General features: G+C 44.4%; 1 protein-coding gene across 2 annotated transcripts in view; it reads left to right on the forward strand.

The window, feature by feature from the left end:
- LOC143331561 (formin) overlaps positions 1-16,043 on the forward strand; it is a 51,053-nt gene that overhangs the window by 567 nt on the left and 34,443 nt on the right. Inside the window, exons 2-5 of one of the 2 annotated variants that reach the window (XM_076748572.1) lie at positions 419-2,097; positions 8,864-9,030; positions 13,953-14,073; positions 15,690-15,751. In XM_076748572.1, the coding sequence (XP_076604687.1) occupies positions 531-2,097; positions 8,864-9,030; positions 13,953-14,073; positions 15,690-15,751 (1,917 nt within the window). In that variant the 5' untranslated portion in view covers positions 419-530. Of the gene's footprint in view, positions 1-418; positions 2,098-8,863; positions 9,031-11,127; positions 13,804-13,952; positions 14,074-15,689; positions 15,752-16,043 lie in introns of those variants that run through there. The other variant, XM_076748571.1, reaches the window with a different exon arrangement.

Raw genomic sequence — 16,043 nt, forward strand, 5'->3', positions numbered from 1 at the left:
TGCGGCTTAGAAATGTTTCATCTACTTATACAACAAGGCCCGAGAGGGCGATGAAGATGAGATAGTGTGAGGAAGGTAAGTGTGCAGCAGGATCACTGTGCAGTTTAATCAGTGCAGTGTTGGATTTAGTTTAGTTTTTGGTTAAAGTAGGGGGTTGACAGTAAAATGTGGAGGCTTCATTGTTGGGAAAGGAGCAGTTTGTATTGTTAAAGGCCTCAAAACTAGCTCTGCATTGTCATGTCATTGAAAATGTCTGTTCTGTGTTGGAAATGTGAAGATTATATTTGATCTAAAGCTTGAACTCATACAAGAATATAAGCAGACCTGCATCAGGAGTGCTTAAAAGTCATTATCAGGACTAACATGTTATTGGACATATTTTAAGATTTATAGCTGTGTGCTACTTTCTTTCTGACAGTATCTGGACAGGCCAGGTGATGAATAGCCAGCGATCCTCCTCTACAGCTCAAGCCCAGTCACTCTGTCTGGGGGCTGACCACTCACTTATTCAGAGTGCTTGAGTGATTAACATGGCACCCATCATGGAGGGCACACACACTGTGTTGCTCCTATACGCACCCATCCGTGAGCTCAGCAACATCAGCCTGTATTTCCCCAAGAGGCGGGCCCCGAGCTTCAAGTACAAGAGCCGCGCCCCTCATTCAGAAAGGGCCGGTAATGACCATGACTGGGGAAAGGAGGATCTCGCAGTGTCCGAACAAAGAGGCCAGTCTTCCGACTCCTCAGGCGGACTCCTCAACTCCCAGCAGGCAACAAAGGAAGCCGTTGCAGAGCTCTGCTGGCTGGCAGCGGAGCACCACCAGTTACTGGCGGATCTCTTATCGCTGTGTAGAGTCTGCGCCAACAAAGTCAGGATGGGTAACCAGGATGGGAAACTTCAGGATTACATGGAGGGTCAGGAAGTTCACCTTGAAGGTCAGGTTCTCAGCAGCAGTGGCTATTCTCTCACTGCGCCCCCAGAACAGAAGAGAGCTGCATCGAAGAGCAAAAAGCTGAGGAAGTTGGGAGGCAAGAAGCTTGACAGTGCTGAGGATTTGCTGCACAGTAAGATGAAGAAAAAAGTTACTCCATCTTTTGACCGTCCTGCTCAAGACAATGTGCCCATATCTTCAGCCTCAGTGGTGGAGCAGATCCCAGGTGTCCCACCTTCCATCCATGTGTCTGACAGCCCAGTCACAGGCTCTTATGTCAGCGCAGTCAGTAATCCCATCCTGCCCATGGAGGAACCCTTCCAGATCACCCAAGAGGGTTGGGACTTTATGGAGGACAACCGGACATTTGACCCTGACATGGATTTCTGCAATGACTTCTCAGAGTATGACGGCGAGCTGGGTTATGAGTCGTCCTTTTGCAGCCTGATGGACGGTCTGACGCGACGAGAAAGTGGCAGCAACCTTCGACCAATTAAGAGGTTTGATTCCTTTGGTGAGACATTATCTGACAATGCATCAACAGTCAAGTCTGCTCAGCAGCTGAATGGTGAAATCAGCCAGAGCAATGTGGGGGTCAGGGTGGTGGCCAAAGTGCAGGATGTGGAAGGGAGAGTGCAACATGTCAGCCATACAAGCCCAGACAGGGCAGGGCCAGCCGTGCAGCATCCAGGGACAAGCAGCTGCGAGCAACCGTATGGAAAGTGGAGAGGGCCAAATGGAGACCACCTGCTAGGAGTCAATAGAGAAAAGATAGGTAACAAGCTTTCTGAGGGACTACGGTTGCCCCTTTCCCATACCACCGAACCTTACCCCCAAACCAAGAAGAGCCCCTCTTCACCTTCCCTCGCTGGAGTCTTCAACACATCTTTCCCTGCTTCCAACAGTCTCCAGAGCATGTCCCCTGTCTTGTCCCCTCTATCCTCCAAGCAGCCAAGCCCACAGCTCAACCACCGCATTGTGCTGCTCTCAGATAAGGATGTGGACCATGAACAAGACAGCTCCAGTAACACAGACGAGCCCAAAATCTTCACAGAGGTCATCGACAAGAACGGCAACAAGCGAACCATCACCCGTCTGGATCTGAACCTCAGCAGGCGGCCCAGCAACTCCAAGTGGAACTCCTCCAGCAACTCCACAACAACAGGTGAGTTATTAGAAGTCACACTGCTCTAATTCATGTTGGAACTCCCTGCCTTGATGTTTTTGTTGACACTGGTGCTTTTATCATCTCAGTAGCGTGAAACGTTTGGTAGAGCATGCCCTTCATCTGGCAATGCTGGATTTCAAAGAACAGAACAAGAAAAAAAGATGCCTTGAGAGAGATTCAAGTGTGTCTCTCTGTGTGTGTCAGACCAACTGCCTGAGGTTGTTGTTGAAATGCACCAGACATTTACTGTGCAGCATTGTAACTGAAACATTTTCCACAAAGGGAGTTATACTTTGTCACCGCAGCTGTTATCTAAGAAACTAGCTGGACCAAGAAATAAGAATTATTTTCTAAAATGTCTCTGTTCATCCTGTTAATCTTTGACTGTTGTGTTCTTGACTTGGCTCAGACGTGTGACCACAAATTAAAAACTACCCAACAGAGTTGTACAAGGGGCAAGCAGGGCCTGAGAATAGTTTCGCTGATGATCCACATTAACTCTCTCAGTGCCGCTTGGAAGGCAGAGATTAGAGGGAGTGTCCCAGATCAAAGGCTCAAAGTTGACACGGGGTCCGACCTGACTGGGGTTCTCGTGAGCGCAGTGTTAACTGAAGCATTGCCAATTTGGACTTTGAGGGATCTTATGTCCCTCCCCTAAATCCACATCCTCTCCAGTTCACGGGACGCTGACAAAGGATTGGGGACCCCAACGGGCACAAGAGTTAGAGAAGAAGGGATTAGAATTTCCTTATTTGCAGAACTCTTGTCCCCTTTTCATAATCTCTGATATTGTATCTTATCCTTACAATGACAGAACGAGTGATTTTAAATGGTCACAGCACATTTGCAAAGCCATAATAATGTCTCGGCGTAACCTTTCAGTGACCATTGTGATATTTTTTTGGTTAGTTTAGCTCTGTTTTCCACTTTCTAATCGTCATCCTTCCTTCCTTACCAGTTTATCATAACTGCTCATACCAATCTTTGACCATTTTTCTCTTTGATCAGTTGAAGAAGTTTGTGCATTTTACTGGAATCACTCCAAACAGCACAGTCCAACTTGATGCTGTTGCTCTGAGGCTTTTGAAGCAGGCCTCATCATTATTACATTAGCTACTGTCCCTCTGTAGCATGGTTAATCATCCCTTTCAGTCAGTGTCACACAGTCTTTGCTTAAATCTGCTGCAGCAAACAGAAGGCCTTGCATTGATTATGCCATTTACTAATAGACCATAGATAATCGTTGGACCGTTTTTTTTAATTGTCAGTGCAGACAGTTTAACCACTAATTTAAGAACACTGCTGCATTTTTAAAGGAAGCTCCAGAGCATTTGAGTTGTTGCATCATAGACCAGAAGTAGCTCAACCCATTTGGCCAGCAGTGCTCGGCTCAGCAGCAGCCATGAGGGAGGAGGAGAGCTGAGCTGTGGGGAGCTCAGTGAGCTGGTGCTGGCTTTACTCATGTGGAGATAATTTGGATCAATTCCTACTGAAACGGCACTGTCCCTGTGTGTCCTCACCTAGGCATGCACACACACACAAGCCATTAGTAACATAAACGCACACACATAATCAACATTCTGTGGCACTGGACTTCACCTTTTTTTTTTTTTTTTTTTTTTCATTAAATCCCCCATTTTTTTTAATTTCCTGGACATGTGGCAAATATCCTAAGTCCTCATCAGATCCAACTGTGTGATATTAGAACCCATAAGCTGCTGCATGACAGAGCAAGATACACTTACATTGTTGCCTGCATCATGTTAACCCAATGCTTTATGCTGCAGAGCCATCACAGTGAAGGCTTAAACCTTTAATCTAAAGGAAAAGTCCTTCTGTCGATTTTGCTGCATCTCAGCTGTTAACTAGACCGCCATTGTGTTGCTTGATAATTGAATACGCTTCAGACGTTAACACAGATAAATGAACATCACAGGGTCCAGCCAAAAGGGCTAAGTGGGTCAGTGTGAAGCCTGGCCATTCATGGTTTGCAAATGTCGAACAAATTATGATCCGGCCTCTTTAATCTGGGCTCTCTTATTGAAGCTCAGTGCTTATTAATGTGATTATTATGCAGATGAGAATGGTTATTCTCTTGTTTTGCTTCATGTGCTAATGCTGTTAAACTGCAGTCTGTAACAGAATACATTGTGTTTACTAATGGTGTGTATATGGTTGTTTTAGACCATGTCTACAGTATGTAATGTATGCTGGATAGTTTCTCTTTATGTTTCATTTGTGATGCTTATTTTCTTATACTTGCCGTCTTTTTGACGAGGACAGTCAACACAAACACCATTTTAAAGCTGCATGGGAAACTTTAAACCTGCAGCAAAAGACTTTTTTGGGCAATTGTAGGCCGCAGAAACAAGCTCCAAACACACTGACATGTTAGCGCTGTATAAGTGGAAGCTTGTTCGCTAACAGTTGCCTTTTACACACCCAGCAGATACATAGCAACATTAGCTTCCATTTGAAGTCATATTTGTCGATTCTTGGCAAATGTAAATCTAATATTTATTCCCCTTTTTAACTATGTTTTTGGTCTTTACCAGCCCCCGGGGGACATAGCTGTCTCTTTAGCTGTTAAATGCGCCACACTGCTAGCCAGCTAGCTGCTACCTTTGTGTGTTTGCTGTTTGGTCTTGAGCAGATAGTGTGCAGTGGGTTTTTAGAGCTTTTTCATTGGCCTGCAATTGAAAACTGGTGAGAGTGATGAAACTAAACTAAATTTTGAGCTACAAGAGAGTATGAAATGTTCTGATGTTCTGCCTTTTTCAAATTACAGTCTGATGATCCATTATGATTGTTGAACAAAAAATGTCAGGCCAATCAGCCCTCAGTCTGTTTCCCTCTGTCTTTGTTTATCCCCCGTCCCACGGTTCCCTATTCATTTTATTGTCTGACATATGGGAGGCAATATCATAATCAGATTACCCAATACGTTCCAGCAAGGTCATATGAAACTGATCAGTGCAGAGCAAGAGTGTATCGGCCTGCTCTCCCTACTAGCTGTCATTCAACACAAAGTGCCCTGCCATGCAACATTGTTTCACCCAGTAAGGACAATGCCCAGCTCTATTCAGATAATGAAGTGGATTCTGCCAAAACAGGCTAAGAGAGTGTCTCTCGCAGTCTGTCTCACAGTGTTGCTCATGGCACAAAGGTCCTTCTCATGTAACGTGTAACTTGTATTCTTTAATAAATGACTGCTGCATTATTACCATCTTGGCAATATTCCATCTCATGCTTTTTAGTATGAGCAGCTTTAAAAGGCTGCTCCTCAGCGTCCCTCCATTTTAAACATAGACTCACCAGTGGACTGAAGCGAACTTAACCAAGTTTCCTGTCTCCCAGTCAATGGCCTGCCAAGCCCAATGAAAGCTCTCTTCCTTCTTCCTCAGTGCTGTATAAACCCATCAGCATCCAGAACTGCATTTCAAATGAGTAACGATGACTCTGTGGGCATCGTGTCATGCTACATTACTGCTCTGGCCCTCGGAGCACCACAGCACTCTCCTCTGAGTTTCCACTTGTGGCTATACCCCGTACATGGACCTTAGCACTGACAGCCGAACCAGTCAGTCAATCAGCCGGCCATGCACAGCCAACAAGCCTGTGTGGAGAAATGCTTTGACGGGCGCAAAAGAAACCAGGGTGATTTATAAAGTCTGCCTTTTCCATGATTTATATTAAAATCTATGATCCTTCTTCATGGCTAAAAGTGATGGAGGCGGGTGGAGGCTGCCAGATGCGCTCATGCCACATGGCCCAGTTCTTTTACTTTGAATGATGAGGTTATAGATTTTTTGTGGATAAAATCAGGCGCTGTTGCTGTTGGCTGTTGCGTCTGTAATAAGAATGAGAAACTATGGCATGGCAGGAGTTAGACTATTATTCATTTGAGAAAGCACTGTATCTGTAGATATGCATATAGGTATTTATCTTTTCTGGCCTGCTATAATCTTAATATCAAAGAAATTATCAGGTTCACTAGCTGTTGCTTATAAATGAACCAAGACACTAAGTACCTTTAAAGCTGTGAAGAATAATGTTGTGGTTTCATTTCACTGCTTTGTTGTGCTCAACACAGCCTCCACAAAGCTTTCTCTGACCACTGGATGAGTGATGACCCACAGACAGAGTGATAGGTGGTTTAATCCATCCCCACTGACAGCACCCACCTGTCAGGATCAGACATTAGACGGGTTCTGTCAACACAGATACTTTGTTGTGAAAATGATAATGCCGACTGTAACACAGAAACTCCCACGCTGTCTGACAGCTGCTCACCTGCAGGTTGTGATTTTCACTGTCAAATTACTGTGCTGTCATACACCGGCGTGTTTACTCTGAGGAAACATCTGTATGCACTGCAGCTGTCTGAAACTCTGTTAAAATACACTGACTTTGCTGAAGCGCCTTATGTGCATAGACTCAGACAGTATTTGATGGACTGCTGTTGTCCTGGCTTGGGATGATCCAGTTAGTTTTGCATCACTTGCTGTCAGACTTAAAACACAATCCCATCTGTACCCTGTGTCCCCTCCGTTATGGACACTGTGATTCGCTTTCAGCTTTTAGAGCAGCAGGGAGGGAGATTAAATCGCAATAAGCGCACAGTTTGCTCCAGGGAGAGTGAACTTAAGCTCACTGTGTGTGCGTGTGTGTGTGCATGCATTGAAAGAGAGTGATAAGTCCACTATCGAATAAACAAATGCGGTGCCTTCATTACCTAATGTGTCTAAGAGTTGCTTCTCCGCTTGTATTTACAGTCATAGCATTGCAGCATTTTGCATTTCTTCACTGAGTCTTGTTTCTATCTTACAGCAGTGCCATCAGAGTTTCACTGCAGTGTGTTTGACCACAGGCCAACAGAAGCCTTTTCCCCTCCCTGTCCAGATGGTGGCAGTGTCAGCCACATTATGCATATTTAATTAAGCAACCGGTTTGCCATCAGTCTGGCGAGGCACACATGCACACGCAAGCCTTCATGATGATTTAACTGTAAATCATTTGTGGAAGTCATGAAGTAACGTGTGTATTTCAAAAATGTAATTGTTTAACTAGAAGCAGGATTTGAGGGCTGCTTCTGATCAGTCGTTTCTTTCCTTGGCCTGGACTGTGCATTTGGAAATGGCCCAGCCTGCAGTCAGCAGTTCCTGCTGCGGGACCAAGCAGCGCAGCATTATCATAATGAAAAGTTATTAATCTAATCCTTTTTTTTCTTGATGTCTTAAGTCCAAGATAACTAGAAGGACCTTAGGCAATGCTGCTCTCCCATAATGACTGATTGTGGGAGAATACTGAAGCTGAATTTCAATGCTGCCATTTTTTATGAAGCCCCCCAGTTAGTTTTGTGTGTGTGTGGGCTCTCATAACTGAATTTAAAGCATTTTGGCTGAGACTCAGACTCTGGGGAGGTATACAAGGGGACTTCGAAGTCCTTAGAAGTGGCTGCTGAATAGCAGCACAGTAATACTGTATGCTGTATTCAAGGATACTCATGACAAAGGGAGGTGATGGGATATTTTAGGAGCTCATCAAACAGGAAGTTATATTTTCTGTTTCTAGCTCATTGTTCCGCCAAGGTCGAGGTGCTGTCTTACAGCTAGAGGAAACTGAGGTCACCAATCTCTTAAGATCTATACCCTTCCCCTCTCACTCCTACGATGTTCTCTTTCTCCATCTCCTTTTTTTTCTCCTTATTCATTGATTCACATTGCTGTCCCTGCCCCGTATGTCTTAACTTGTGTGACGTGCATGACTCTCTTGAGACCGTAAATGCATGCATCAAGGCAAGAAACAGTATATCATTCTTCCATGCACATGAGAAGAATGTGAAATTGCATTTCTGCTCTGAGCCTGGATTGCTCCTCAGTAGCTGGCTCTAGCCTGGTTCCTGAGGTTAATGCTGTGTGACTTGTTCGGGGCATAACACATGAGGAAGGTTCCGCAGGTTGAGCCTGTGTCTGCAGTGTGTCTCTGAGCAGTAAACATTAATGGCCAGGTGCTCTGAAATGCACAGAATGTATCCAGCCTCCCCAGCACACTGCTGCAAAGGTGGCACAGAAGAAATTCCTACTGAATTTTAAAATCTACTTTTACCCTGTTTTAGCTGTTGTCTAAGTGGTCTTCATCATTACCAGTCACTCATCACCCTCTGTGTGACTGCATGGTCAGGAGAGGGCAGTGTTTCCAAGTCTAAATTAAGGCGAAATCCTTCTTCAGGGCCTTTTGGATGACTAAACATTCAGGCTCACACAAATCACACACACCTATCTGCACCTGAATTCATTGTAGCACAGTGGTAGCGCTGAGTAACGCCATGACGTGGCTCTGTCACAGTGAGCATGTCTTCAATTCAAATTCAACATGAGGTAGTGGCATTTGTTTTTGAATCTAGCGCTCTGCAGCTTTTTTTCCTAACTGGGTGAGTGTGGCCTTCTGCTGGTGTTGACGATGAGAGCAGGACCGGCTGAGTGCAGATAAAAATAGCCGTGTGCCCTCAAGCCTGCAGCAAAACAGGGGTCTCTCTCTCTCTCTCCCTGCCTGGTTGATGCTAAAAGATTCTGATTGCCTGCTCTCTACCTCATTACACTTTTATTACACGTGCAGGATACACAGGAAAACAACTTGCCTTGCTCAGTGAAGCTTATTTGGTACCTGTTATGCCGCATGTGGCTTACTGTGCTGTGATTCCTTACAACACACAGAGCATTAATTACCCTGTGGTCGTGTGTTTGCTTTTGTGTTTCTGCAGAGGACTCCCTTTTGCGCCAGGATGATATATGGATGCTGGATGGCGATGACACTCAGGAGCCCCTTTCACGCGCTCCACGCCCCGATCACCTCGACTTCCTACGCATCACACCGCCTGAGGATGACATCATTGGGGACACACCCTACTGTCCCAAGCTGGAGTGCACGGTGAGGGCCTTCAAACATGAGCAGTACAAACACATATTTAGCTCTGATGCATATTTTCACTGCCACAGAAATGTACCACAGCACTCCTTTTCTCCCACCTCATGGGACCCATAGGCATTTCTCTCCACTCGGGCATTTAACCACCTGATCATGAATTCTAAGAAATGGATTAACGGGTCACGGATTCTAATCTGTAGGCTGGGGTCTTGAGCCAAAACTGACTGAGATCATTCCACTCAAACCCCTTTCGTTCAGAGCAATGGCAGGAAAATCCCTCCTTCTCTTCTAAGATTTGTTAACCTTATTTTCAGTGGGGACGGCTGTTAGGAGTAATTACTGTGATTTCTCTCTCCTGTAATTGAGCTGAAGTTGCAACACAAGTTATTTTTGTTTGCCACAGAGCATGTGAGAGATGTAATCCTACTTTACAGTACCCGTATCTCCTAAAAATACGTAAGCCTGCACAAAACAAGGCCTTGTTTGTTTCCAGCTGTTTGCAGGCTTTAAGTATGCTAAGAAGCAGTACAATTAAAGAGCTACCAAACTGCAGATCTCAATCAGCTAATAAAATGATTTGGAAAACTGTTTCCATCTCTTAATCTGTTCACATTCCATCATGCTGTCTGACGAAGGCATTCATTCCTGTGGCAGATCAGGCAGATTACCTGGGTGTGGCTTTGGGCGGGTGTAAGTATCAGTGCAAGCCACGCATTGTATTGTTTTTTTTAAGACACAGTAACCGCCCTGAACGTCAACATAATCAGTTAACATACCTTTACAAAGGCCACACTGCACAGCATTAGACACTCTGTATCGTTGTGAAAGTGACAGCCATCTCGACTACTTGGCTTCATTGTCCCCTGAATACACAAACAGAGGCCTGTGATAATTCCTTTTTTAAAAAAAAAAAAAAAATCTGTTCTCTTTGAATGATCTGCAACTTGTAAATTGATCATTTCACTTTTATGTGCATGTAGTGTCAGATCTGTGTTACATCAGTCTTGTCTATCAGCTGTGTCTCATTCTAGTATAACCTCTGGTGGGATTTACTGCACATGTTTGAAATACCACTGCTCTTACATAACTTAATTCCTCAGCCACAGAAGCCCCCTTTCTATTTGTGATGAGGGGAAAAAATAATCACCTAACCAAGGAAAATGGTATTTTATTACTCTATTTTATTGGTTTTTATTGGTAAGACATTCCCAGTAAAAATATAGCAGTAACAAAGAAGCACTTGTTTTGGGTATCCTTTTACAACAGTCTTCCCATCATTTATGCCATTATTTCACTGGCTTCATTACTTGCATTTTCAACATCACCATTTGGGTCTTGAAAATGATTCATTTCTTTTATTTGTCTTTCTGTTGTGTTTCTCATAGCATCATGTGGCTTTCCATTAGGAAGATTTCTTAATGGAAAATCACTCACTAGTCACTGACTCTGTGTCTGGAGATAGTTTTTAAAAGTATTTGATTTAGGGTACACATGAAACTGGATTAAAAAAAAAAAATTGAAAAGCACATTTAAACAGTCTTGTAGAAGTGTGCCTTTTTGTAGGTTCAGCTCTGACATTGCTCAATCAGGCTGTTTGAAGGAATGCATTCAAGGAGGGTGACCTTTGGCTGCAGCTAAGGGCAACCAGTTTAAAGAATGCTACTTCCCTAACCGCTTTCTTAACATTTATACAAAAATCTATCGAAGGTTAGAGCAGGTTACGTCCAGGATAAGCTTTAAAATTGTAGTTGAAACACCTCAAGAGTTGTTTCTCTTTGCTGTTTAATTTTAGAAAAACTGTTTAGATAATCCTCTTTCTCACACAGACTGTATTGCCTGTTGTTAGCTTGTAGCTAAACTTTAGTTAACATTAGCTTGCTAACGTTTTAAAGCTTTTCTCCCTGCAAATGTCCTCAAAACTAAACCCTCAGTTTGAACGAAAACTGTTAGTGCCCAGAACAGAGACTTAAGGTAAGTGAATACAGTTTTTTTTTTCTTACTGAACTCAGTCCTGCTCTGCCTGAGTGTTCATTAGCTGCTACTCACACATATTAGCATGTTAGCTGAGCTGGCTATGACTGGGCCAACTAATCACCACTCTTAAGCTCTGTGTTGGACTGCAGCTCTCACCTGACCACAGACTGACTCCCCCTCTGTGTTTGCGCTGTTACCTCAGAAGCCATTTTACGGAAGTTAGCAGAGGTAATCAGACACCTGCAGTGCCGGGCTCTGCAGGTCCCCTCCCAGGGAGGGAGGAACCTGAAGGGAGGCGTCCTCAGACTGGGTAGACCAGTGAGACACATTTTTTTTTCAACCTGAGGATTTTTTTCTCACACAACAGCACACAGGGCTTCTCTGTACAGTGAGAGACAAGTTAAAGACAGCCCCAAACTAAAGGAACAGTTTAGTCATGGATTCCAGACTGTATACCGGCACATAGAGAAGAAGGATAACCCACAACTTTAAGGATAATGTTGCTCAACTTGTGAGAAAACTGGGAAATACTTTTGTGAGACGCAGGTGAACTCTGCTCTCCCAGGGAGATTACACCAGGACATGCTTCCAGCCACTGAACAGCTCGACTTCACTTACAGCGTCATGGGAATCTTACTCACACGGACAAGACCAAACTGTACTACTGACAACGTACAGTACAGTCCGCAGTAGTCTTTATGTGATATCGCAAAAGTCTACTACATGCAACCTGTTTGTGTGTCACTAAACAGGGATACACTGTAGTGTTGTTATAATTGGCGCTCTCCTGGAGAAGGTAAGAGGAGCTGGGGAGATTTTCCATACAAAGGCCTTTTGTTCCCAGCCAGAGGTCGAGGTAGAATAGCAGCAGCTTGGATAACTGGAGGTGGGGAGATGAACCTTTCGTGACATTTTCATTGGACACTTTGCTCGAGCTGCTACTTGTTTTGGTGTGTCTGTCTTTGCTCTCAGTAGGTGTGACACTGAACAAAAATGGACAGTACAAGTGATAACTCAGATGGATCAGGGAAGCCTGCTGGTTCCATCCTGAATGTCTTTAGCAGCTTCTTCAGTCGAGATAGATCTGCCTCTTCAAATGCTGAGTCGGCTGTGTTGATGTCTTTCACGGAGCTTCCAGATGGGGAGAATCCTTTTCCTGAAAGTGTTCAAACTGCTGATAGTGAGGACAAGCTACAAGGGAAGGAAGACATGCATCAGGATGATATGACTGTTTCCAGTGATACAAGGCAGAGGGCTGAATCACTGGAGACCTGCAAGGAGTCTGGCAACCAGGCTAAAACAGCAGCCAAAGCGTCAGTTGATTCAGATCTGGTCCAGGTCACGAGGGTGGAAACATATAGTGACACAGAAAATGAGGATGAGACCCACAGCAGCTCTAATATGTCAGAGAAGCTTGCTAGGACCATGGAGCATACCCTACCTGAGGAGGATGGTAAGAAAGTGGGCCGTGGTGGTGAAGATGAGCTAAAAGAAGCCAGTGAGGCAGAGTACCTAGTGCCTGTGTTTAGAACACACAAACTTAAGGAGAGATCCCACATAGAAACTATTCTACATTCAGACAGGTTCATCAGTAGAACTGACTCCACAGCAGTCTTGGTTTCTTCATTTTCCAAACAGGGAGATGATTGCAGTCCCAAGGAGAGTACCACTGCTGTGTCCATGGATGTAGAAACATCTGGGGCTGCAGACAAAAGTAGCACCAACCTGGGAACAGATGAGACTGACAAGTATGCTGGCATGGATTGTTCTCTGCCTATTCCTTCTGTCATCTCCAGACATCTGGCTTTGGATGCTGCAGGTCATAACACTGTCACAGCCTCTCCATCAAAGCAGACAGAGGACTTGGATAGTACACAAAAGGAGGAGAAACAAAGGGCTGAGGCAGAGGGTACTGAGGAGCCTCACTCCAGCCAGTTGTCCCTCTCTATTCCCTCCAGCCCTAAGACTCCTAAAGTCTCAGTCCAATCATCCTCCAGTCCAGAGGTGATGTCAGACCCTGCTGGTATCACAAATCAAGCCATGTCACTGTCATCTGCACCAAAGGAGTCCCCAGGTGACATCCAGCCAAGTGCCAGTCCTGCTTCAAAGCGCACACTTTCTCCAAAGACATCAGAGACAAGCACACCACCTCCATCCTCCACCTCATCCCCGTCCAGGGGCACGCCGCTCTCTTCACCTCCTTCCTTCCAGATGCCGGCTCTCTTCAGTGGGTTGCGGGTGCTGAAAAAAGGAGCGGTGGGGGAAGACAGGGAGACGATGTCAGAGATCAAGCAGAGGGAGAAGGATGCGGACCTGGCCCTTCTCAGCCTGAAGAAGACAGTAAACAAAGCTAAGCTCTTCCCCGAGCAGAAGATAACCACACCAGCCAAAAAACATGCAGAGCCTAAACCTGTCACAGAAACTAAAAGCACTGTAATGGGACAGCTCAGTCAGCTGCTCAACCTAGACAACCACGACGGGACCACAAAGTCAGATGACGGGCAGGATGCTGATCCAAACACCAAAAAAGAGTCTGAGAATGGAGAAGAGGCTGTGGGAGAGAAGATTTCAGACCCAGAAACAACCACTTCTTCCGTGGAAAGAAAGAAAACTTCAGACCTGGCTTACGAAACCTTCAGGAACATCTTTGGCCCCAAAACTGTCAGAAAGGAAAAAACAGAGGATGTGGATCTGGAGGCAGTGAAAAAGAAAATCAAGAATGACAAGGAAAATCTGAGGTCTATTTTCGAGAGAGCCTCCAAATCCCCCAGCAAGGAACTCAAAAGTCCCACAGAGGCTAATGTATGGAATCACTACTTCACACAAATATTTTTCATCTTTCTTTGCTGGAAATTTAAGTTGCACATGTGCTTCGTACAAAATGATGAGGCAAATTGGTGCTGAATCATTACATTGCCACAGTTCACGGCATGTGTTTTCTCTCCCCACAGACGGAGGTCATGTCCCCTACAGACAGTGAGGACCGGACTCCAGGCCGTCTGCAGGCGGTGTGGCCTCCACCCAAACCGAAAGATGAGGAAGACAAGGTGGGGCTCAAATACACCGAGGCAGGTAAGAACCTCAAGCTTGTTGCTTTAAACTCTATTGTCTGTATTTACATCTCAGACCAGGAATGCTGACAGAGAATCATGCCAGCCAAGCTTACCCTGACACGCCTCACACTGATTGGCTTTGTGGATAAAGGCCAATGCTGATATCGTATTTATATCATAATATTTTTAAATGGACGTCATGTTTGGCCCACCTTGTGTTCTAAAGCAGGGTTTCTGTTAGAAATCAAAGATTTCAATGTCCCGGACAAATGGGAGATATTCATGTCAAATATTATCTGTGTTTAAGTGACTAATTGGGACAACAACTTTGACTAACCAAATACCAAATTGGTCCAAATAAACCCTTATTTGTACGAGTTTGGTGTGAAAATATGGGTAGAGGAGTGCGAATGAGGGGAGACATCACAGCAGCTTGGAGGAAAACAACATCTAACTGTGGAATTATTTTGACCAGACATCATGACTGAAGAGATTAAAATATGCTGGACTTTTCCTGGTAAAAAACACCCAGTAATTACTGGATAACAGAAACCCTGCTCTAAAGGTTAAAAGCACACACGTCTGTCCATGGGCTGATTGTATTACGCAGTAAAAAGCTTTCCTTGCATGTTCGGGGTACAGTGACGTTATTGACTGTAAGAGTATGGTGCAGTGCAACAGCTGTTGGATGTTCTGTGTGGTGCAGCTTCATCCCTGAGAAGCTGTGTGGATTATTAAATGTGGATTATTCTGGTGATTTGTGCTCCACAATTGGGCTTTGTTCCTCTCTCAGAATAGTGTGTGGAGTTGTAGAAGATAGGCAGAAGTTCAGACTTCGAACCATGTTGATTAACCAGCACATGCATACATTCACCACACACCCTGATTACGTGCCATAAATAATGACCATGCATTACTCAGGCTATTAAGTGAATTTGATTCTAATCATTCACTCAGCTTAATCATTGCTACAGTACAATGTCACTCATAATAAATTGCTTATGTGGGGCTTTATAGATAAACAGAGGGTTGAGTTTAGTCTGAATTGTAGGAATCAGACTCACAGATCTCACAGATCTAGTCCTCAAATAAACTGAAATGAAAGCCTGACAGCAGATGACAAGACACTGTGTAACTTGGAAGGGTAAGATGCTGAGTTATACAGGAGAGGATAGGGTCGCATGTTGCAGTTCATCTGTAGCTTTGCCGTGACAATATCTTCAAACTCAAAATATTTTTTCAGATGCTCTCTTCTGGTGTCTGTTGTAGTCTGAATTTCATGTTCCCAAATACTGCTGTACCATTATAGACTCTAGGTGAATCATCTTCTGGATTGCTTTTTCACTTCCGTGCCTTTGTCTTATGTGAACTGACAGATCAGCATTTTTGGTTTGTGTTTGACCTGACAAAATATTGTGGTTTTGGCTTTCATTTCAGACAGCGGTAGAACTCAAAACCTGTTGGTTGAGTTAGAAAATTGGCTATTTATAGTCAAAGTGACCCGCCCCTCTGTAGAAGTTTCCTCCAACAATGTGCTGAGATTATTAAACTGATGTTTATTATTTATCAAATCTAAACTGCCAGCAGAGTGAGTCTGTGTAGTCATACAAGTTTCCTTATTGTGCCTCCTTTCAGAGCACCAGGCTGCCCTCTTGCAGCTGAAGAGAGAATGCAAGGAAGAGCTGGAGAAGATGCATGTAAGTTCTCGTATGGCTTTAGCAGACATGTGAAAGCACTGACTGAAAACATATTATGTGCTAGAGATAATAAGCCCAGGTGTGTCTGTGAGGGCAGACCAGGCCTTGCCTAGTGTATGGGTATACCACCTGAAATAAAGACATTCTGGTGTCCAATATGACACAGAAAAATGGGATTTGTAGAAAACACTTTGACAATAATTCATATGAGAGCCATGCATGAACAGCAAATTTAGTTACAGTTTTAAAGCGCTTTTGGAATATCTGGTCTGTCCCAGCAGTTGACTCTCCT

This window comes from Chaetodon auriga, chromosome 14 (assembly GCF_051107435.1).
Source record: "Chaetodon auriga isolate fChaAug3 chromosome 14, fChaAug3.hap1, whole genome shotgun sequence".
Lineage (NCBI taxonomy): Eukaryota > Metazoa > Chordata > Actinopteri > Chaetodontiformes > Chaetodontidae > Chaetodon > Chaetodon auriga.